Source organism: Melospiza georgiana, chromosome 5, assembly GCF_028018845.1.
Source record: "Melospiza georgiana isolate bMelGeo1 chromosome 5, bMelGeo1.pri, whole genome shotgun sequence".
In the NCBI taxonomy this organism is placed as follows: domain Eukaryota; kingdom Metazoa; phylum Chordata; class Aves; order Passeriformes; family Passerellidae; genus Melospiza; species Melospiza georgiana.
The window spans coordinates 67,343,014-67,366,005 of NC_080434.1; the positions used below are offsets into that span (position 1 = coordinate 67,343,014).

At 56.8% G+C, this 22,992-nt stretch overlaps 2 protein-coding genes across 4 annotated transcripts; one reads left to right on the forward strand and one right to left on the reverse strand.

Annotated features, from left to right (window-relative positions):
- Positions 1-2,827: 2,827 nt before the first annotated feature.
- Positions 2,828-18,882, reverse strand: CCT7 (chaperonin containing TCP1 subunit 7). Its single transcript, XM_058024921.1, has 12 exons — positions 18,785-18,882; positions 17,130-17,283; positions 15,503-15,609; positions 14,668-14,793; positions 13,637-13,689; positions 11,826-11,997; positions 10,699-10,863; positions 9,718-9,906; positions 9,135-9,232; positions 8,361-8,493; positions 6,358-6,564; positions 2,828-3,823 (listed from the first exon to the last, which is right to left on the reverse strand). The coding sequence occupies exons 1-12, from the start codon at positions 18,788-18,790 to the stop codon at positions 3,593-3,595; spliced, it is 1,641 nt and encodes a 546-aa protein (XP_057880904.1). The 5' UTR covers positions 18,791-18,882; the 3' UTR covers positions 2,828-3,592.
- Positions 18,883-19,046: 164 nt separating this feature from the next.
- PRADC1 (protease associated domain containing 1) lies at positions 19,047-22,989 on the forward strand. Of its 3 annotated transcripts, XM_058024930.1 has the most exons (6): positions 19,597-19,812; positions 19,844-19,897; positions 20,321-20,421; positions 20,717-20,826; positions 21,455-21,622; positions 22,287-22,989. In XM_058024930.1, the coding sequence occupies exons 1-6, from the start codon at positions 19,626-19,628 to the stop codon at positions 22,405-22,407; spliced, it is 741 nt and encodes a 246-aa protein (XP_057880913.1). In that variant the 5' UTR covers positions 19,597-19,625; the 3' UTR covers positions 22,408-22,989. The 3 variants fall into 3 exon arrangements, with proteins under 3 accessions (XP_057880912.1, XP_057880911.1, XP_057880913.1); XM_058024929.1 differs by lacking the exons at positions 19,597-19,812; positions 19,844-19,897 and adding an exon at positions 19,047-19,128; XM_058024928.1 differs by lacking the exons at positions 19,597-19,812; positions 19,844-19,897 and adding an exon at positions 19,047-19,128 and having other exon boundaries at positions 20,725-20,826.
- Positions 22,990-22,992: the final 3 nt, after the last annotated feature.

Genomic DNA, 22,992 nt, shown 5'->3' on the forward strand with positions numbered 1-22,992 from the left:
GCATTCCCGAACAACCCAGCTCAGCAAAGCCACGTTTTTACACAAATCCTCGGATGACACGAGACCTTGAGCGGGTTCAAGGATGAGAAGATGGAAAGTGGGGGTTTCTCCCTGTTTTACTTGGGCTCGAGTGGATCTCTTCCTCCTCCTCCTCCTCGTGGGCTGGGGATGAAGGCGGCTGGCACAGTGACGGGAGCGGTGGGAAGGAGGGCCCTCCTGGTGGCTCCTAATTGCCCAGCTTGTTAACGAGCTCATTAACAGCTCTGAAATGTCAGACGGATCCTGCCCCTGCTGCTTCCCCTGCCCTGTCCCGCAGGGTTCCTTGCGGGGGGCTCTGGCCACGCTGGCCCTGGTCCTGGATTCACCCTGGATTCAGCCCTGGATTCACCCCTGGATTCATCCCTGGATTCAGCCCTGGATTCACCCTGGATTCACCAGAGCCTCAGCCCCATTTCCTCTGGAAGCGATGGGAACACCAGAAATGCCGAATTTCCTGGGAAAGCCTTCAAGGCACACAGCACGTTCAGCTCAGCCCCTGAGAAGAGCCAGAGGGGCTCTGTGATGACAATCCCAGTGAAATCCAGGGATCTGGGGACAGGACTGGGGTCACAGCCATGGCCAGAGCTGGCAGGAGCTGGATGGACTGTGGTTCTGAGCCTGGCTCCTGCAGGACCAGTTCTGGGGAGATTTATTCCTTTTCTAATGGTTTTCCCAAAGTTTCCCCATGGCTGACATTGCCAGCATTCCCCTTCCCCTGAATTTGAGCGCTGGTCAGGGATTTCAGGAGGAACAACATCACCAAAGGCAGCTCGGGGGCCAAAGCCACCCCAAATCCCAGGGTTTGTGTCCCCCTGGGTTGGATTTCACTCGTTCCCATCGCTCCCAGCCACAGGGATGCTCTGGGGACCAGGGGCCTCCCCTGCCTTGTCCCTGTGCCTTGGGGCTCCAGGGTGTCAGGGAATGGGGGAAAAGGGACCCCCAGGCTGGCTCTGGCCCACCAGGGTTTTAAACTTCCCTTGTCTGGATCCCCCAGAAGAGCCTGGATTTAGGGAAAACAGAACAAAAACAAAACAGGAGAAGTGTTGGTAATGGCTCCTGAAGTGGTTAACAGATGTTTTCCTTCAGCTTTTAGGGGAGGCCCCAGCCCAGGAGCTGGAACATTGCTTCAGCCTCATTTTGGGGTGACAAACAGCAGGTTGGGGTGGAGCAAAAGCATTTGGGAATTGGTGCCAAATGAGAAAGTGCTTTAAAAGGGAACAAATCCCAGGGAGCAGGGAGATGCTGGGAAGCAGAGATGGTTTCTTGTGAAGCATTACAGGGTATTGTGAGGTGGTGATGGACCTTCCCCAATCAGTGGGAGGCAAAATAATCCCTGGGGAGGGTGGGAGAGCACTGAGGGAAAGCTGCTGCAGCAGCAAGGAGGGAAAACTGCCCAAAAGCAAGGAAAAAAAGGGATTTTCTAATGCAGCCTCGGGATTGAGCCCATGGAGGCCAACGAGGCAGGTTGGGGCCGGGGACAAGTGGGTGCAATGGTGTGGGGCAGTTTGTGGGAAGCAAGGGGGTGATGCACAGTTGCTTCGAGATAATCAGAGGAGATAATCAGTGCAGAGAACAGAGCTATAGAATTCAGGAACTGGAATCATTCCCTACAGCCCTGGACGGCAGCAGTGTACAGCGACCTCCCCTCCCCAGAGCTTCCCCTGGCCTCCCTCCCAAGTTATTTTTTTAACTCTCTATAAATTTAGGTCTATTTTAGTCTTTCTGCAGCGATGTGCCAGTGTCTGGAGAACCAAACATCCCTTGCTGCCCCCACCCCGTGGTCCCTGGATGCTAACCCGGGCGTGGTGGGAGCTGTGCCAGGGCAGGGCAGGGCTGGGCAGCAGGGCCAGCTCCGGCCGGCAGCCCGCGGGTTTAGCACTTTGGTTGGAACTCTCACCTGTAGACGCACTTTGATGTTGTTGCTTTGAAACTTTGGCAAGTGTAAACAATGTGTATTTAAAGAATTACAGAGAAACGACCCCCAGCCAAGCGTGTAAAGAGCTATTTTATGACTCGGTGTTGAATAAAGACTCTGGAGATCGAGCTGGGTTTTCACTCTCCCGGGGCTCACACTGGACCCACACCAGTGACACCAGTTGCAGTTTGGGGCCTACTGGAAGTGTCCTCCTGACTCTCTCTGCAGGTCCATGGGCTGCACTGGTCTGGCATCACAGGGCACAGGGACAAAGTGGGATACAGCATGGGGGGAGCACTGAGGAGGGAAGCCCTGGCACAGGGTGCCCAGAGCAGCTGTGGCTGCCCCTGTGTTCTTCAAGTGTCCAAGGCCAGGCTGGACATCGGGGCTTGGAGCACCCTGGGACAGTGGGAGGTGTCCCTGGATGATCTTCATAGTCCCTTCTAACCCAAACCAGCCCATAATTCTGTATTTCTTTCACTGTCCTCCTTTAACACCTGTAACCCAGCAGACCCAAGTCTCCCCTCATTCTCCCAGCACCATTTTCCTGTTTGAGTCCCCCCAAATGCCTGGATCCATCCTTGGAGCAGTCACACAGCGGCTGCCCAAACCTCCTTCCATGAAGCAAAGTGGAAAATGGAAATGCCCCATTGAGCAGAGCCAATTAAAATGTCACTGAGCAATATCTGAGAGCACACACAGGGGTGCTCCACCCTAGAAGCACTCCTGGGCTGTGCCTGGAGTGTGCCCTGCTCTGCAGCACAGCATCTGCTTTGAAACAAGGCCAAAACCAGCCTGAAAGGTTCATTTCTAACCCCAGTCCTGAGGCCTCCCCGTGTGGAATGAAGCAGAGAAGAGGCCAAGACCAAGTGCCACTGAGACCAACTCGTTTTATTGTGCTGGAGCCTGGCTTCAAACTGCCCAGCAGAACAAAACACAAACCAGTATAAATAGGCCCCAGAGCCTGCCTGTGCTGGCTCCAGCCCGGGGGAGGGAATGCTCCTGAGGAGGGAAGGGTCCCCAGGAGAGAAGGAGCCTGGGGAAGGAAGGGTCCTGAGGAGGGAAGGCTCCCGAGGGAATGCCCAGGCCAGTGAGGCAGCGCCAGGCAGGGCAGCTCCAGGGCTGCAGCTGCCAGTGCCAGGAGCTGCCTGTGACTGCCCCCAGCCCAGGGCTGGCAGCTCTCTGCAGGGGCAGAGCAGCCACCGATCCCCGCAGGTTTCCAGGAGCTCTCAGTGGCTGTGGGGCTGGCAGCTCTCTGCAGGGGCAGAGCAGCTGCTGATCCCCGTGGGTTTCCAGCTCTCAGTGGCTGTGGGGCTGTCACCCTTGGCCAGGGGAAGGAGCAGCTGCTCAGTGCCCATGGGGCTGCCAGCCCTGGCCAGGGAAGGAGCAGCTGCTCATCCCAGTGGGTTTCTTGGGGCCCTCAGTGGCTGTGGGGCCGGGCTCTCTGCAGGGGCAGAGCAGCAGCTGGTTCCCCCAGGTTTCCAGGAGCTCTCAGTGGCTGTGGGGCTGTCACCCTTGGCCAGGGAAGGAGCAGCTGCCAATCCCCGTGGGTTTCCAGGAGCTTTCGGTGGCTGCGGGGCCGCCAGCCCCGGGAAGGGGAAGGAGCAGCTGCCGATGCCCGTGGGTTTCCAGGAGCTCTCAGTGGTTGTGGGGCCGGGCACGGGCACGGCCGCGGGCCCCGGCAGCCCCGGCAGGCTCCACGCTGGAGCGCGGGTTGCGGATGGTCTCGTCCACGGACACGATGAGGCACGCGGCCTCCGAGGCGGCCGTCAGAGCGTTGATGCGCACCACGGCCGGCTCCCACACGCACGCCTGGAAATTGTCAGCGATGTCCTCGTTGGTCACGTCCACGCCGTACCACATCCCGCCCTGGGGACAGACAGACAGAGGGACAGGTCAGTGCCACATCCCGCTCTGGGGGCAGACAGACAGAGGGACAGGTCAGTGCCACATCCTGCTCTGGGGGCAGACAGACAGAGGGACAGGTCAGTGCCACATCCCGCCCTGGGGACAGACAGACAGACAGAGGGACAGATCAGTGCCACATCCCGCCCTGGGGACAGACAGACAGACAGAGGGACAGGTCAGTGCCACATCCCGCTCTGGGGACAGACAGACAGACAGAGGGACAGGTCAGTGCCACATCCCGCTCTGGGGACAGACAGACAGACAGAGGGACAGGTCAGTGCCACATCCCGCTCTGGGGACAGACAGACAGACAGAGAGACAGGTCAGTGCCACATCCCGCTCTGGGGACAGAGGGACAGATCAGTGCCACAGGCTGCTCTGGGGACAGACAGAGGGACAGATCAGTGACAAAGGCTGCTCTGAGGGACAGAGGGGACAGGGATCAGTGCCACATCCTGTCCTGAGCGACAGAGGGACAGGTCAGTGCCACATCCCGCTCTGGGGACAGACAGAGGGACAGGTCAGTGCCACATCCCGCTCTGGGGACAGACAGAGGGACAGGTCAGTGCCACAAGCTGCTCTGGGGACAGACAGAGGGACAGGGATCAGTGCCACATCCTGCCCTGGGGACAGATCAGTGCCACAGCCTGTCCTGAGGAACAGAGGGACAGAGATCAGTGCCACATCCCACCCTGGGGGACAGAGAGACAGGATCAGTGCCACATCCTGCTCTGAGAGACAGAGGGACAGGGATTGGTGCCAGATTCCACTCTGAGGGACAGCCATCAGTGCCACATCCTGCTGAGGGACAGAGGGAACAGGGATCAGTGCCATATCCTGCCCTGAGGGACAGAGGGACACAGTGTCCCATCCCTCTCTGAGAGGGCAGAGGGGACAAAGGGGATAGGGACTGGTCATGGGGCTGGGTGGGACTTGGGCCAGGCAAAGGTGAAGGGAGAGGCTGGAGCCTCCCTCATGTTCCACTGTGAGGAAAACACAAGAAATCCAAGCTGAGCAGCCTTTGCTTTCAGCCACCAGTGCCAGCAGTGCCTCATGAAGAGGAGGCTCCTTCCAGTTTGGGATCACAGAGTCACCGAGGCTGGAAAAGCCCTCCCAGACCATCCAGTCCCAGCTGTGCCCCATCCCCACCTTGTCCCCAGCCCAGAGCCCTGAGTGCCACCTCCAGCTCTCCCCTGGACACCTCCAGGGATGGGGACTCCAAACCTCCCTGGGCAGCCCTGCCATGAAGCTGCAGGAGCCTCCCAGGCCTGACTCCCCTCTGCTGCTGCCTCACTGCCTGCTTCTGCACCCTCATTTTGGGGCATCCTCCAAGCCCCACACCAGCAGCAGGCTGAAACTGCTGGGAGTGACAGAACCCAAGGGACAACCTCCAAGCCCTGGAGCTGTGACCTCCACAAGACCTTCAGCCTGCAGCTCCTCTGTAAAATGCTCAGCTCAGCCAGCTCCTGCACTCTGCTTCCTTAAATGTTTAACACAGCAGCTCCTTCCTGACAAATGATGAGTTTTTAAGAAGCAAATCAGAACTCCCAGCTCAGGAAGTCACCTGACAGCTGGGATCAAAGGGAAATCAGCTCCTTTCCATTTATAGCCACCTGTGCCAGGCCCACACCTGATGTGAAACAAACATGATGCTTAATCAAAGGGGACACGGCTCCAACACAGGCTCAGCTGAGCTACACCAGCTCTGACAGGCTCCAGGAGGGAACTGGGGAGAAAGGAACCACACACACACACACACTCTGCCTCTGGGATGCCTGCCTGTCTGAGGCTGAAAGATGCAGCTGAGGGTGTGTATTCTATTGCACCTGTCAGAGGTGGGGCAGTTATCTGCTGTTCATTGGGCAATTTTCTTTATCTCTTCCACAACCAACCCTCCCTCCAGGAAATAATGTCTGTTAATGGGGCATTAATTATTAATTATCTGCTGTGAGTGTCCCTGCAGGGCTGATCCAATTCCATCATCCCATGGGGAGATGCTCCACCCAGGGGAGGAGCCAAGCATTCCTACCTGGATCCAATCTGAGCTTTGGGACACCCCAGCAGCCTTTGCCCCCTGCATTGCCAGAGGAGCAGCTTTCTGCTGCCCTGCATTGCCAGAGGGAGCCCAGGCCCATCTGCAGCAGCCCTGGAGCTGCAGAGGAAAACTCCCCCCTTGTGCAGGATCCCTGCTGCAGCAGAGCCACAGCTGGCACTGCAGGAGGGCTGAGCCCCCATGGATGGGGCTGGGACACCTCCCTGACACACAGGGGGCCAGGTCCATTTCTAATTCTGTCAGGGTTGTTTTGTACTATTGCACTTGTATTTTTAATTTTCCTAGTAAAGAACCGTTATTCCTATTGGCATATCTTCACCTGAGAACCCTTTAATTTCAAAAATACAATAATTTGGAGGGAGGGGGTTTGCATTTTCCATTCAGGGCAAGTCCCTGCCGTCCCCAGCAGCCACCTGTCTGTTCAGGCAGACCCCAGCCGTACCTGGGCGTGCTTGGCGCGCAGCTTGTTGAGGATGTTGGTGGCGTCGAAGCCGGCGTTGTCGCACAGCTGCCGGGGGATGATCTCCAGGGCCTTGGCGTAGGCGCCGATCAGCAGCTGCTGCTTGCCCGGGATGGTGCGCGAGTAATCCCGCAGGAACTTGGAGAGCTCCATCTCGATGGCGCCGCCGCCCGCCACCACCGAGTCGTTCTGCAGGGAGGGACAGGCACAGCACAGGGCTCTGTCAGGGCTCTGCAGGCTCCTGGCAATGCACAGCCCGTGGCAATGCACAGCCCTGCCAGATCAGAGCAATCCACAGCCCGTGGCAATGCACAGCCCTGCCACCTCAGAGCAATGCACAGCCCGTGGCAATGCACAGCCCTTCCAGATCAGAGCAATCCACAGCCCGTGGCAATGCACAGCCCTGCCAGATCAGAGCAATCCACAGCCCATGGCAATGCACAGCCCTGCCAGATCAGAGCAATCCACAGCCCGTGGCAATGCACAGCCCTGAAGGTTCCTGGCAATGCAGAGCCCTGCCAGCTCAGAGCAATGCACAGCCCTTCCAGATCAGAGCAATCCACAGCCCGTGGCAATGCACAGCCCTTCCAGATCAGAGCAATCCACAGCCCATGGCAATGCACAGCCCTGAAGGCTCCTGGCAATGCACAGCCCTGTCAGCTCAGAGCAATGCACAGCTCCTAGCAATGCACAGCCCTGCCAGCCCATGGCAAGGCACAGCCCTGCCAGCCCATGGCAAGGCACAGCCCTGCCAGCCCATGGCAAGGCACAGCCCTGCCAGCCCATGGCAATGCACAGCCCTGCCAGCCCACGGCAATGCACTGCCCTGCCAGCTCAGAGCAATCCACAGCAGATGGCAATGCACAGCCCTGCAGGTTCCTAACAATACACAGCCCTGCAGGCTCCTGGCAATGCACAGCCCTGCCAGCCCACAGCAATGCACTGCCCTGCCAGCCTATGGCAATGCACAGCCCTGCAGGCTCCTGGCAATGCGCAGTCCATGGCAGGCAATGCACAGCCCTGCCAGATCCTAGCAATGCACAGCCCTGCAGGCTCTGGACAATGCACAGCCCTGCAGGCTCCTGGCAATGCACAGCTCTGACTGCCCATGGCAAGGCACAGCCCTGCCAGCCCACAGCCCTGCCAGCCCACAGCCCTGGTGCTGCTGTCCCTGAGACAGTCTGACAGCAGCAGCAGGGACACACCAAGAACCTCCAGTGGCAGCTCCAGCAGCTCAGCCCAGCTGTGCACAGGAAAAGGGGGGTTTGGGGACACTACACCCAAAGGGAGGGATGGCAGCTCACTCAGGCCAGGGAAGCTTCCTCACTCTCATAAAGTGTCCAAAACTAAAGATAATGGCAGTAGCACCTTGCAGCTCAGTTCTGTTTTTTCAAGAGGAAGATCAGGACGTTCTTTCTAGAAGCAACAGCTCCAAAACTCCTGACATGCTTCTCCCCAGCCCTTCAGGACATGCAGCCTCAGAGATGCTTTTAACCAGAAACCCTTCCTACAGCAACACATTTTTGTGTAACCCAGAAACATCCACAGCTTGGCAGTGTGACCCAGGATCAAACACACATCCAGAGAGACCTTGGACTTCTCTTGGTGCCCCCAGCCTGCCCTCAGAGCCAGGGGACTGTCATGCCCTCAGACTGGGCACCGAGAGAGGGGCAAGGGGCTCTATGGGCATGGACACACATGTTCCATCAATCTGCTGTTCCAGCTCCTGAAGCTCCACCCAGTACAGCCAGAAACTTGCTCCCTTTAAGGTGGAGAATGGAGCAAGCACAAGGCACAGCTGCACAGAAGTGCAGGCAGAACCCAGGCATGCCTGGAGAGCAGCTGCAAACACTGCCAGAGCCATGGTGAGCCAGCCAAGGAACTGCACTCGAGTGACTCCACGGGATGTGCTCCCTGTGCAGAGCCCTCAGCCAAGCTCTGGTGTGTGAGGTGTGCAGGGAGGGCAGGGCAGGGGCCAGGCTCACCTTGATGGCCCTCCTGACGATCATGATGGCGTCGTGCAGGGAGCGCTCGGTCTCCTCCATGAACTGCTCGGCGCCCCCGCGCAGGATGATGGTGCACGTCTTGGCCTTGGGGCAGCCCGTGAAAAAGTTGTACCTGCCACAGGGAGGGTGGGCATGGAGAGGCTGCTGCACTGTGGGACAGAGCCAGCCCTGCAGCCATGTCCCTCTCACAGCCCCTAGGGACCAAGGAGGAGCAGGGCCAGGGAACGCAGAAGTGACGTTCCAGATAATCCAGGAAAATCCGTTCTCTTCCTGCTGCCAGGGGCTCACACTGAACTGGTGCTCCCAGTTTGCACTTGGCAGGAGCACAGAGGGCAGCAGCCAGCCCCAAACAGAACTGGAAAGACCCCAGGGTACCATCCCTAGCTTCTCCCGCACTAACAGGGAAGGGTCAAGCTGGAACATCACAGAAGAGCCACAATCAACCCCAAAATATGGCGGTTTTCCATTACAAATGTGACAGTACCACTGTGCTTTTTACAAGGCACTGCAGAATAAACACGTGTTTTTAAAAGCTTTTAGAAGAGGTAGGATCTCAATGAAATCTTGCTCCTGCCCACTCCCCCAGCCTCAAAAAGCAGCTTCTGGCTACAATAAAATATACATTTTCTAACAACCTTCTTTTCATCTCAACAGCTTGAGAGATGTTGACTCTGCCAATGCTTTGACCCCAACTTTTCCACCTGCTATGAGTGGGCTTGCACAGCACCACAGGTTTGCAGCTGGTGTTTTTACCTCTCTCCCCCAATTTGGGTCTCCTCAAAGAGCTCACAGCGGCCCAGCACATCATCTGACAGGGCATTGACACTGGTCTGGATGGATCCCCCACAGGCCTGCAGGGAATGGGGACAAACATGGAATTAGCACTGCTGACAGCCCACACCAACCTCCCAGCAGGCTCCACTCTCCAGGGACAGCCCAGATGCTGAGCTGGTGCAAACCCATCCTGCAGATTCAGGAAAACACTGCTCCCTCCTTCCCTTCTCATGGATCCAGGCCAACCCTCAACAGCAAAATAAATTTATGCAGCTTCAAGGTGCTGACTCACAGGCTCCAGAGTCCAGGAGATACACAAAGAAAGCTCAGGAAAAAACCCACTCATGAGGGAATAGGGAAGAACTCGGGAAAATAAATCTCTACTGATGCACTGATCAGATCTTTATATGTAACACCAGGCTGCCAGGGTGTGAGTGCTCACCCCACGAGGAACAGCCTTGTCCTTTCAAACCCTTGTGAGGAGCAGTGAGAGCACTTTGGGAATGCCCAGCCTGGGGTGCCAGAACTTTCCAAAGGCTTTCCTCAAGACAGGGGAGCTCACCATCATGGTCCTCTTGAGATCCTCCTCGGGGACACGGCCGGCACAGAACATGTCCCTGTCTGCGAAGTACTGCGTGGCCACGTCCCCAATGGGCAGCTTGGACAGCACCACCTTGGCCCCTGACTTGTGGATTTTGTCCAGTTTGTCATACAGGATGTTCCACTCTGCATCCACGATGGCCTGGTAGTCCTGGAGGAGGACAGGGGACGGGTGTTCCTGTGCCAGGGGATGCCCCACGCGCAGCCCTGGCACAGAGTCACGAGGGAGGGCCCTGTCCCGTGGCACTGCCCAATGGCTGCTGCAGCCCCAGGAGCTCCTGCAGCTCTCCAGGCATGCTGGGTCAGCTGGCCTTGCAAGGCCCAAGGCAATCACCCAGAGCTGGTGGCCCAGCACAGCTGGGGCACAGGGACAGCTCACCAACGTGTCCTGACCCTGCTGTGCCTCCCAGCCTGCTGGAGCCCGGGCAGCACAGCCCACCAGGTGTTTGCAAAGGTGAAGGACGGGCAAAGGCAAACTCATTTATCATGGAATGGTTTGGGTGGGAAAGAATGGCTTAAAGCCCCTCCAGTGCCAACACCTGCCAGGGCAGGGACACCTTCCACTATCCCAGGTGGCTCCAAGCCCCATCTAAACTCACCTTGACACTCCCAGTGATGGGGCAGCCACAGCAAATCTGGGAATTCCAGCCCAGCCCCTGCCCACCCTCCCAGCCAGCAATTCCTTGCCAAGATCCCAGCCCAATCTCCCCTTTCCCAGTGGGAGCCATTCCCTGGCTCCTGTCCCTGCAGGCCTTGTCCCCAGTCCCTCTGCAGCTCTCCTGGAGCCCCTTCAGGGACTCTGAGGATTCCCTGGAGTTTTCCCTTCTCCAGGGGAGCATTCCCAGCTCTCCAGCCTGGCTCCAGCCCTCCCATCTCACCCCTCCCAGGGGATGAGCAGCCCCAGGTGTGACAGGAGAAGGAAGCAGGCCAGGGGAGCTCTTACCTCCACCGTGTTGACCCTGACCTCGGCGTTGTCCTTCTCAGCCTTGAGCTCCAGCTCCACGTTGAGCAGGGCGATTTTGGGGGACTGGTACTTCTTGGGCTGCATCTCAAAGCCAGCGTAGGAGAAGGTTTTCTTAAAGGCAACTCCAGCCACCAGCTGTGAGTCCTAGAACACAGGGATTTGCCTCAGGCTCAGCCCCCAAGGCTTCCTGCACAGGGTTAATAACAACTCCCACAGGACACTCCCTGCTCCAGAGGCCTCATTTACAAAGCCTTCCCTGCACTGTCTCCTTTGATTAACCCACTTTTAGAGGAAATAAGCAACAAGCACTTCTTTCAGCTCACAAAAGCAGCTTCCTCTCCACCCCTCAAAACTCCACAGCCAAAACCTCCTCACACAACCTGAAGATCAAGGAACAGAGCCCTCAGTTCTCCCCCTGATCTCTCTCCCATTCCTCCCCTTTGAACTTTTGGATATTTCTCATCCACAGCCCCACTGGGGGCTGGTTTTTGCTCTGGTTTGTCTTTCCAAGCTCCACCACCACCTCCTGGATTTTCTGCAGCAGGACAGCCCTGTCCAACACCATTCCCTGGCATGAGCTCCTTGATTTCCTGGGTGAAGAAATCAGGATCTGAATCTCCCTCCAAACAGGGGTTGTGTACAATCCCCTACCACATATCCAGGTGCAGTCCCAGACACAACAGGTTCTCCAGCACTGAAGCATAAACCACACATCCCACCTGCCCTGCCCACCACTGAATCAGCTTCATGAGGTTTGCCTTGCATTTTTCCCATCCCAGTAATCCTACATGCAACCAGGGTTTTGGATCCAGAAGTAACAAAGACTTCTCACAAAAAAAAAAAAAAATTGTAGAGAGAAAGATGGAATTTCATCAGTAACAACTTTTGCTGCAGTGAGGTGAGGAGTGTATTTAGCTCAAAAACCAGAAATCCTACCTATGGAAAAGAAACCCTGCTGAGCTTCCTTCTCACACCAGCAGCTTTGCTCCACTCTGGGAATTCCCCAGCAGGCACTGTCAAGCTAGGCTGCACTTCTGCTAGAGGCAAGGCACCACCAGAGCTGGGATCTCTGTCTCCCACCCCTTCAGCAAGGCTCCAGCACTTACTTCCAGAGCTCCTCCTTGCACTTTCTTTATCCCGATCATCTTGAGCTGCAACAAGTCATCCAACATCATCACAGCATCTACAACCATCTTGGAGAAAAACTCCTTGCTCTGGGAGATGAGCTTGGAGCTCAGGGCTGTGGCTGCACACTTTTCCAGGAGACTCCTCTGCTCACTGCAGGAAGGGAAGGGAAGGAAAAACAAAGGTTTGGTCACCTGCCAGACCTTTTCACAAGCCCCAAACACCGTATGTGGCTTTGTCAATCACAGCTTTGGTTGGAAAATAACTTTAAGATAATTCAGTCCAGCACTGCCAAGGCCACCAGTGCCCCATGTCCCCAGGTGCCACAGCCACAGGGCTCTGAAATCCCTGCAGGGATGGGGACTCCAGCTCTGCCCTTTCCATGAGCAATTTCCCCACTGCCCACCCAGACCCTCCCCTGAGGCCGTTCCCTCTGCTCCTGTCCCTGTTCCCTGGAGCAGAGCCCGACCCCCCGGCTGTGCCCTCCTGGCAGGAGCTGTGCAGAGCCACAAGGGCCCCCTGAGCCTCCTTTGCTCCAGGCTGAGCCCCTGCCCAGCTCCCTCAGGGATTGTGCAGCCCCTGCCCAGCTCCCTCAGGGATTGTGCAGCCCCTGCCCAGCTCCTTCAGGGATTGTGCAGCCCCTTCCCAGCTCCCTCAGGGATTCTGCAGCCCCTTCCCAGCTCCCTCAGGGATTGTGCAGCCCCTGCCCAGCTCCCTCAGGGATTGTGCAGCCCCTTCCCAGCTCCCTCAGGGATTGTGCAGCCCCTGCCCAGCTCCCTCAGGGATTGTGCAGCCCCTTCCCAGCTCCGTTCCCTGCCCTGGCCACACTCCAGTCCCTCAGGGTCTGTCTTGTCATGAGGGGCCCAAAATCCCCTCTGACACAGGCAAAGATCAGCTCCCTCCTGTCCATGGGGAGAACGAGGCACAAATCCCAGACTGACAAATCCCAATCTCCTTTCTAGAGCTCAAGCATCAGCCCAGCACTGACAAAGCTGACTGACTTTCATGCACCTAAAATCAGAAAAGAGCAGGTGCTTTCCTTTATCACAAGGCAGGAAGATGTTCCTGAAACCCTCCAAAGGCAGGGTTCACATTCCCTGAAGTACTAACTCAGGTAATACACGTGCAGCAGTGGGTGACACAGAGACACCAGGGAGATGTGGATCCAGCTGCCAGGCTCTGTCTGTCCCCCATGGGAACCACTCTATTTCCAATCACAGGACCACATTTGGTTTGTTTTTTTTTTCCAGAATCTTTTAAGAATTTGGTTTCGACAACCCATTTTGGTTTACTCAAGATGCTTATGCAATTGAAATATTTCTAATTAACTGCAGGTATCAGCAAGGTCAAGTGGACAAGAGCTTAAAATCCAGGGAGAAAAGGAACTCCAGTATTCTCAGCTCAGCTGAAGGGATCACTGCTATGAGCTATCTGCCTTGGTGTGTGACAGCTAAAAGGGGATCTTATCCTCAGGGAATGCTGAGATTTAACACTGCCACTGACTGCAGCAAGAGCTCCAAGAGTCCACAGCAGCAAAAAAGAAATCAGGCCACTTATTTTGGTGCCCAGCTTCCTCCATGAGCACTGGGAAGCACTGCCCTACATCATCCCTGCAGCCAGGTGGGAGCACAGCACTGCCCCTGCAGGAGCAGGGAATTCCAGGGGAACTGGGAATAACCCCTGGTGGGGCTGCAGGTCCCAGGAAATGTCAGCCAGAGCCACAGAATGCAGGAGCACCCTCACAGCAGTCAGAGCCCAGAGCACAACCAGGTCACCTCTAAGGAGAACTTACTCTTTATCCTCCTTCTTCACAGAGACAGCAATGTCTTTGATCTTGTTCACAGCCTGGCAAAAAGGCAACAGCTGGATTAATGATTTATGCTCCAACCTCTCTCTTTTTGTGTTTTATCTTTTGTTCTCGGCACCAACGTCACTGAAGCTCCAAGTGTTTAATTATTCCACCCCTGCCAGTACAATAGTTCCAAGGAATACACCAATATCTGAGGAGGGGGAGGAGGCTCAGAGCTGCTCTGCTGCTTCTGCTTTCAGCAGAGACCCTGGGAATCAAAGGGCTCTTGAGGAGTGAACCTCCAAAAATCAGCTTAATGGGACCAAGAGGCTCCAGGAAACACACAGGTTACTACGAAGCAGCAGAGAACAGGAGGAGCAGGGGAATGGGAAATGAGTTTTGACATTTATTCCTTGGGAGAAAACCCAAAGGAAGAGAGAGCACTCCAGAGGCAGGGACTGCTAACAGCAGGCCTGGCACAGGAGGGGCAGTGCTGCTGGCAGGGGGCAGCAGAGATGGCTGCTGGCACTCCCCACGCTGTCACAGACATTTTATGAAAAATCCTTTCCTTAGGATTTTTACTCCTGAGAAGCTGGGAGGCCTCAGGAACAAAATGTAAACAATGGTTATCTGCTGCTGTGGGATGCAACAGGCGCATCTGAGATTGGTCTCATGTGGTTGTTTCTAATTAATGGCCAATCACAATCAGCTGGCTCAGACTCTGTCCAAGACACAAGCTTTTGTTATCACTCTTGGCTATTCTATTCTTAGCCAGCCTTCTGATGAAATCCTTTCTTCTATTCTTTTAGTATAGTTTTAATGTAATATATATAATAAAATAATAAATCAGCCTTCTGAAACGTGGAGTGAGATCCTCGTCTCTTCCCTCATCCTAAGACCCCTGTGAACACGGTCACACCCATTCCCCAGTGGGCTGGCCCTGGCCCTGGCAGGGTGTCCCTGGCCCTGGCAGGGTGTCCCTGGCCCTAGGGCTGCCACACCTGTCCCCAGGGAGCCGTGTCCCTGTGCCTCACCAGCTGGGTGGCCGTGCGGAAGGCGCGGATGATGATCTGGGGATGGAGCCCCTCCTCCACGTAGGGCTTCACCTGCTTCAGGAACTCAGCTGCCAGCAGGGTCACAGACGTGGTGCCATCACCCACCTGCAGGGACAGGGGACACTGTGTCACACCCATGCTGTGACATCCTCATGCTGTGTCACCCCCACGCTGTGTCAATCTCACACTGTGCCACCCCCACGCCGTGCCACCACCTGAGAGCCGCTGCAAAACCACTCCAGAGCTTCCAGGGAAACCAGAGCTCAGGATTTTCTCTGCTCACAGATTTGTGGCTGAAATCCTCAGTGATTCAGAGTGGTCTGGGTGGGAAGAGACCTCAAAGCTCATCCAGTGCCACTCTTTGCCATGGGCAGGGACACCTTCTGCCATCCAACATTGCTCCAAACCCCGCTGAACCTGGTCTTGGGCACTGCCAGCGGTCCAGGGGCAGCCACAGCAAATCTGGGAATTCCAGCCCAGCCCCTGCCCACCCTCCCAGCCAGCAATTCCTTGCCAAGATCCCAGCCCAATCTGCCCTTTCGCAGTGGGAGCCATTCCCTGGCTCCTGTCCCTGCAGGCCTTGTCCCCAGTCCCTCTGCAGCTCTCCTGGAGCCCCTTCAGGGACTCTGAGGATCCCCTGGAGTTTTCCCTTCTCCAGGGGCACATTCCCAGCTCTGCCAGCCTAGCTCCAGAGCAGGCAGAACAAACCCCAGCACTCCCAGAGCAATTCCCAGAGCTGACACTGAGCCAGGACAGCAGTGGCACTCAGGCTGCTCCCTGTTCACCCCCAGGCCCAGCCAGGCTCCCCTCCCACCTCGGCATCCTGGGACTTGGCAATGTCCACCAAGGTCTTGGCGGCCGGGTGCACGACGTCCAGCAGCTTCAGGATGGTGGCCCCGTCGTTGGAGATGGTGGCTTTGCCTGGGGTTCATGGAGAAAAGGAAGTTAAAGGCAGCTTTATACCAACAGGGGCAAGCCCTGTCTCTGGGGGCTCTCAGGAGATCCCAGCAGGTTCCTCTGCTCCACCGGAACTGAGTCCTGTCAGCCCATTTCTGGAGCAGGTTCAGTGAAGTCAGTCTGAGAGCAGAACAACTTTCCACACCAACAAAGGTTTGGAATTCACTTCCCTCTTCTCAAAGGCCTCCCCAGACAGATAAAACCATATTCTAGTCTGAGACTCTCATGAACAAAGAGCCTAGAAATCATATTAGTTATCATAGGAGAAATTTAAATCAAATTATCCTTTTGAACAAGGATTTATTACAGTTCCTATCTGTAAAAACTATTTAAAGACAATACTAAGCCTTTTCACTCCACCCTTCAGCAACAAAAATAATAAATAATGAGTTTGGTGACTTCATACAAGTCTTTTCAGAGTGATGGCAAAGCTCATCTCTTAAATCACTCTCCAAAAAAAAATGTTTAAAAATCAACCCAGGAACATCCACTGACCTCACACTCAGTCACAACTGCTGAGTAACTCCACAGGTGTCATGAGCCTCATTTAAAAATAGAGATGACCAAAAATGCCTGAAGCAAGGTTCAAGCCTTTCTGCTTCTCCTGTCTGGCACAGACTTACACTGGATGCATTCAGCTGATGCCTCAAGTTTGAGCTTTTCTATTTTTCAGATTCTGTGCTGCTTCAGTGTGTGAGTCTGGAGTTCACATACGGGGATGGAGAGCTCTGTGCACAGAGCAGGGAGACAAAACAATTCCTGCTCCAGCTGGGCACCAAGGACAAATGACCCAAATCTCAAGAGCACAAACACCATGGGCTGAGAGAGAAAAACAAGCAGGGTGGGACTGCATGGGCTAAAGCTGCAATGGGACAATGAACTGCAAGATGCAAATGGAGCAGAACTGATCACAGTGACAGATCCCCGGAGCGCTCGTGCATTTTGGGACCGTTTTGGGTCATCCTGGGTTCATTTTGGGACCATTTTGGTTCATCTTGGATGCAGCCCTGGCTGGGCTCTTGTGCTGCCCAAGGTGGATCCATTGAGGAGATCCTTTTAATAAATTCCTGCTTTATTCTTTAACTCTGGTCTCTGTCCTATGGCAGCCTTCACAAGGCACCACATCCCCTGACTCTGCATCTCCCCAGGGGAGCAATCAGGGAATTCTCAGGCTGGACTGGCAATCCTCCTGCCTCCTACAGGGCACAATGAGGTGTTGTAGTGACACTGAGAGTCACAGTCTCACTCTGCTGTGAGAGCCGAGCCTGGCAGGGGCTGGGGCTGCCCCAGATGGGTTTGAGTGCCCCAGACGGCCCAGCCAGGCTCAGTGCTGCCCCAGATGGGTTTGAGTGCCCCAGACGGCCCAGCCAGGCTCAGTGCTGCCCCAGATGGGTTTGAGTGCCCCAGACGGCCCAGCCAGGCTCAGTGCTGCCCCAGATGGCCCAGCCAGGCTCAGTGGTGCCCAGCACACACACCATACCCACCCCTGTCATCCACGATGAGCTTGTCCATGCCGCGTGGGCCCAGCGTGGTGCGCACGGCCTCGGCGATCACCTGGCAGGCGTTGATGTTGCTGACCAGCTGCGGGATGCCCTGCGAGGTGTCCGTGCCCTCCTTCAGCAGGATAACCGGTGTTGGCTGCAGGGGAGCACAGCACAGCTGTTAGCCTGAGCCCAGGGACCCACAGAGAACTCCTGACAGCCCACAAGACAGGAGAGTGCAGGAACAAGGCCAAAAATACAGACTCGGTGTAATTGCTCTGCCCCACACCACCCTGCTGCTTTCCACTGCTCTCACAGCACTGGGAATTCAAAACTGCTCCACCACAGGCTCAGGGATACACAGGGACTGTCCCAAAACCAGCGGGGGTTCTTTGGGGCAGAACCACTGAGGTTGTGGCCTGGATGAGACAGAGCGTGCAGGAACTACAGAGACACTGAGGAACCAAACAAGTCTGGCTGGTGGAAGCACCAGAGCAGCTGTGGCCGCCCCTGCATCCCTGGCAGTGCCCAAGGCCAGGTTGGACATTGGGGCTGGAGCAGCCTGGACAGCGGGAGGTGTCCTTGCCATGGCACGGGTGGCACTGGATGGGATTTAAGGTCCCTTCCAACCCAAACGATCCCATGAGTGCTGCACCCATCTCACAGGCAGAGCTCAGGCAAAGCCCAAACACTGCCCAAATTTGGGATGCACTGGCACAGAACAGCTGCTGGGAGGCACAGAGCAGAACTGAGCTGTGCTTGGCGCACTGAGGGGCACAGGCACAATAAAAGGAGCTACTGCACAGGTTCAGTGATGGGCACAAAGAACATCCTTGGGATCTGCAGCATCCCTCCTAGGAGGAGCTGGGCCTGCTTAGGCTGCAGAAGGGAAGGCTGAGAGGGATCCCATCAATCCATACACATCTCTCCGAGGCAGTGCCAAGAGGTTGGTGCCAGACTCTTTTTGGTGATGCCCAGTAACAGGACATCAATTAAAACACAGGAAGTTCCACCTCAACACGAGGAAGAACTTCTTGCCATGGAGGGTGACAGAGCCCTGGGACAGCTGCACAGGGAGGGCCTGGAGTGTCCCCCTAGAGACATCCCAAACCCACCTGGAGACATTCCTGTGTCACCTGCTCCAGGTGACCCTGCCTGGGCAGGGGGTAGAGCCGAATAATCTCCAGCCCTGACTATTCTGTCACCCTTGAAACTCGGAAAGATTCTGTGGAATAAACCGCACAGCTTTCCTCCACACCCAGCAGAGCAGGAACCCCAAGGGAAAAGGACCCGTTTGTCCCCGGGGAAACCAGGCTGGACACACCTCCCGCATCACCGCGGGGCCGGAGCCGGAGGGGGCTGCGGGGGCAGGACCGGGCCGGGGGGAGACTCCGGAGCGGGACGGAGCTCGGGGCTGCCCGCTGCCCGCTGCCGTCCCTGCAGCCAGCGCAGCCCAGCTCCGGCTCCGGCTCCAGCGGGCGCGGCACTGCCCGGGTACCGCCAGGCCTGCGCGCCGGGGCGGCTCCATCCGCGCGGCCCGGCCCGCCGTGACCCCACCACAGGCGCTCCCTAGGGCCCGGGGGGAGCGCCCCGGCCCGGGCAGAGCGGCGGGACGCGGGGACAGCGGCGGATGGCGGCGGATGGCGCGGGTCACTCACCATCATCGCGGCGGCTGCTCGCTCCCGGCCCCCCACAATGCACCGCGCACGCCCAGAACCTTCCCGGGGGCGGGCCGGGGAGGGATCACAATGTGGCAGGGAGGGAAGAGGGCGCGCAGCGTGCGGAAATGTTATGGATCACTGTTTGGCAGCGAGCTCCGCGGTGACAGCGAGCTGCCCGCGCAGTCTCGCGCGTGATTGATGGCAGCACAGACCAATAGAAAGGAGCGCGGTAAGCTCCTCCGCCAATGGGGGGCGCGGGGCGGGCCGGTGGGCGGGGCGTGGCGCAGCCATGCTGCTCTGGCTCTGGCTCTGGCTCTGCGTCTGCTGCTGGCCGGCCCGCGGTGAGTGAGGGACGGAGGGAGGCACGGAGCGGAGACAGCGCCCGGGCCGGGCTGCCACCACCCGCACCCCGCACCCGAACCGCGAACACACCCCGGGCATCCCGGCCCGGCCGCCTCCCCGCTCGGCGCACCGCCATCCCGGTGTATTTCCCTTCCCGGCAGACCGGCCCTGTTGCGGTTCCCTTGCGGTGTCTGTATCCCGGTGTATTTCCCCTGCTGTGTCTGTATCCCCGTGGATTTCCCCTCCCGTGTCGGTATCCCGGTGTATTTCCCCTCCCGGCAGCCCGGCCCCGCTGCAGTTCATCTCCTGTGTCTGTATCCCAGTGTATTTCCTTTCCTGTGTCTGCATCGCAGTGTATTTCGCCTCCCGTCTCTGCATCCCGGTGTATTTCCCCTGCCGTGTCCGTATCCCGGTGTATTTCCCCTCCCGGCAGCCCGGTCCCATTGCGGTTCCTCTCCTGTACCCGTTTCCGAGTACGGGGACATTTCCCCTCGCTATGCCCCCACACCATCGCATTTCTCCTCCCACATCCCAATCTGGGTGCATTTCACATCCTACATCCCAATCCAGATGCATTTCTCCTCCTGCATCGCAATGTGGGTGCATTTCCCCCCCTGCATCCTGCTGCAATTCCCTCGGTGCAGCTCGACCTGGTTGCATTTCCCCTCCTGCACCCCAATCCGGATGCATTTCCCCACCCAGCACCCCAATCCAGATGCATTTCCTCTCGCTGGGGTCTGAGCCCCTTGCATTTCCCCTCTGATCCAGGTACATTTCCCATCACTGCTCCCCAGCTCCATTGTATTTCCTGCTGGATCCTCATCCAAGTGCATTTTCCCTCCCATTTGTCATCCTGGTGGGTTTCCCTGTGTTCCCCACAGTCTGCGTGCCTATCACCCCTCTCCCCTCCATGGTCCAGCAGCATGTTCCCCTTGAGCACCCCAGTCCCTGTGCTTTTCTCATACCAATCCACTCTCACCCCCTGGGAACTGCCACATCTGCCCTTGGAACACCCCAAAACCTTTGGGGCATTTGGGTCCTGAGCCCAGCCAGGATTTGGCATTGCTGGAGGGCCTGTTCTCTCCCCCATGGTTCAGGAGTGACAACTGACAAAAGTCAGAGACTTTTCCCCTTTTTTCAGGGGTTTTGCCTCTAGTTTCCCTTGCCTCAGCTCTGTTCTTTCCCCCCCAGGATTACGCATCCATGAGTATTTGTACTTCCAAGTGCTGAGCCCCGGGGACATCCGCTACATCTTCACTGCCACCCCGGCCAAGGATTTCGGTGGCGTGTTTGTAAGTATTAAAAACTGAATTTGCCACTTTGGGTCCCTCCATCCCAATATTGCTCCTGGGTGGGACTCAGTGATTTGGGGTTTTGATTAAAATGGAGCTCATTGCTCTTCCACAAGCATCCCTCAGCAGGATTCCAGAGGTAGGGATTGGCCCTGGGGCTGGCTCTGAGTGTCCCTGAACCTGGGAGCCCAGAATCCCCCCAGAAGGATGAGCAGGGTGTGGGACAGCCCAGGTGGGCAGGGTGGGGAGGGGGAGCAGCTCCATGGCCCGGCTCACCCCTCCTGTCTCCTCGGAGAACACAAGGTACGACCAGATCCACCTGGTGCCCGCGGATCCTCCCGAGGCCTGTGGAGAGCTCAACAATGGCGTCTTCATCCAGGACCAGATCGCCTTGGTGGAGAGGGGGTAGGTCTGGCACCAGGGCACCGGCTGGGGGACCCTGCTGGGCAGGAAGGCTGCCCTGGCCACATCCCCCTGTCACCTCCAGATTCATCCTGTGGCTTCCCCCACTTAGAGAAACCAGGAAAATGCGAGGGTGTTCCTGCCCTGGAGAATTGCATCTTGTGGGTTTTAGCCTGTGACAAGGTAGAAAAAACGCTGTCTGGGTTCAGATTGAAAGAGAGTAGGTTTATATTAGACAGTAGCAAAGAACTCTTCTCTGTGACAGGTTGCCCAAAAACATTCTGGATGCCTCATATCCCTGGAGGTGTCCAAGGCCAGGTTGGACACTGGGACTTGGAGTAGCCTGGGACAGTGGAAGGTGTCCCTGCCATGGCAGGGGGTTGAACTGGATGAGCTTTAAGATCTCTTCCAAGTTAAACCATTCCAAGATTTTATTTCATGGGTTTTTTTTTAGGAATGTGGGTGGCTTGTACCTAAAATCAGACTCAGAGGAGCAGGGTTTGGAGGGGGTGTGGAATCAGGGAGACAATCCCTAGTTTGGCTGTCTCCAGGCCAGCTCTGGCAGGTGCAGGCTCTGGAGCCACCCGTGGCCACCCCACGTTGGTGACACTGTGGTCCCTCTGTGCCACAGGGGCTGCTCGTTCCTGTCCAAGACACGAGTGATCCAGGAGCACGGCGGGCGGGCCGTCATCATCGCCGACAACGCCTACGACAACGACAGCTTCTACATCGAGATGATCCAGGACAGCTCCCGGCGCACGGCCGACATCCCCGCGCTCTTCCTGCTGGGCAGGGACGGGTACGTGACAGGGTGGGACAGCTCTCCCTGCTGGGCAGGGACGGGTACGTGACAGGGTGGGACAGCTCTCTCTGCTGGGCAGGGACGGGTACGTGCCGGGGTGGGACAGCTCTCTCTGCTGGGCAAGGATAGGTACATGCTGAGCTGCTTTCCCGGGTGGTACAGCTCTCCCTGCTGGGCAGGGACAGATATGTGCCCAGCTGCTTTCCCGGGTGGGACAGCTCACAAACAGCCGAGTGATGACAGCCTTGCCCCACACAGCAGGGAGATTTAGTTCTGTTAATTTAGGGTGCTCAAGGGGAAGGGGAAAATAGTGCTGGATGGACCATGGAGGGGAGAGGGGTGATAGGCACGCAGACCAAGGGGAACACAGGGGAAACGCACCAGGATCACAAATGGGAGGGAAAATGCACTTGGATTAGGATGCAGCAGGAAATGCAATGGAGCTGGGGCACAGTGATGGGAAATTTACCTGGATCAGAGGGGAAATGCAAGGGGCTCAGACCCCAGCGAGAGGAAATGCTGAAATGTAATAATTAATCAAGTTGGGTTCAGTCCTGGTTCCTGGGCAGAGTTGGAGCTGGGCTGTGGTTTGTGCTGGGGTCTGGCTGTACCCTCCCAGCCCTGGCAGCCTGGGAACAGCTGTCACCCCTCCATCCCCCAGGTACATGATCAGGCGCTCCCTGGAGCAGCACGGGCTCCCCTGGGCCGTCATCTCCATTCCTGTCAACGTCACCAGCATTCCCACCTACGAGATGATGCAGCCCCCCTGGACCTTCTGGTAGCAGCAGAAGGCTGTGATGGATCAAGGACTTCCTGGTGCATCCCAGGGTTTGCCCTAAGGACCAGGTCTGAGGAAAGGATCCCAACATGCTCCAGAGATCCTGCTGGACTCGGCCACAGGGAGATCTTTCTGCTGGCACCGGTGTGTGGCAAGGGCAAACACCAATGCCAGGAGGAACCTTGAGCCTGGCACCGAGCTGGGACTGTGTGGGAGGGAGGTGAGGGCCCAGAGCACTTCCCTGGAAATATTTGACCTTGTGCTGCTGATCTGGAGGGATGCAGGACTGGCAGGGATGGGGGGAGAGCGATACAGGCTTGGTCTGTACCAGCAGGGCTCACCTGATGTCTGTATATTTTTGTCTGAGCTAATGAAGTCTGAGTAAGTTTTAGAGAAAGGGAAGTTTCTGTTTTATTTCCAGCAATCAGCAGATGAAGGGATAAATTTAATCCTTAGATTTCTTCCTAGTAAAATTCTCCAAGTACCTCCTGCAGCTGGGGCAGGGCTCAGTCAGAGCCTCATGGGACAGCACAGCCTCTAGCAGGGGTGGGCTGGTCACAAATCCAGAGCCCACACTTGCACAGGTGTC

What these genes read in the sequence shown, in the direction of transcription:
- PRADC1 (XM_058024930.1), top strand. Translation starts at nt 19,626, where the DNA reads ATGCCCCCACACCATCGCATTTCTCCTCCCACATCCCAATCTGGGTGC. An exon ending in GCATTTCCCCTCTGATCCAG is followed by an intron (nt 19,898 to 20,320) that starts GTACATTTCCCA and finishes TTTCCCCCCCAG; the next exon opens with GATTACGCATCCATGAGTAT. An exon ending in AGGATTTCGGTGGCGTGTTT is followed by an intron (nt 20,422 to 20,716) that starts GTAAGTATTAAA and finishes GTCTCCTCGGAG; the next exon opens with AACACAAGGTACGACCAGAT.
- CCT7 (XM_058024921.1), bottom strand. An exon ending in GTGAAGAAGGAGGATAAAGA is followed by an intron (nt 11,998 to 13,636) that starts GTAAGTTCTCCT and finishes CCCTTCCTGCAG; the next exon opens with TGAGCAGAGGAGTCTCCTGG. An exon ending in ATCTCAAGAGGACCATGATG is followed by an intron (nt 9,233 to 9,717) that starts GTGAGCTCCCCT and finishes CATTCCCTGCAG; the next exon opens with GCCTGTGGGGGATCCATCCA.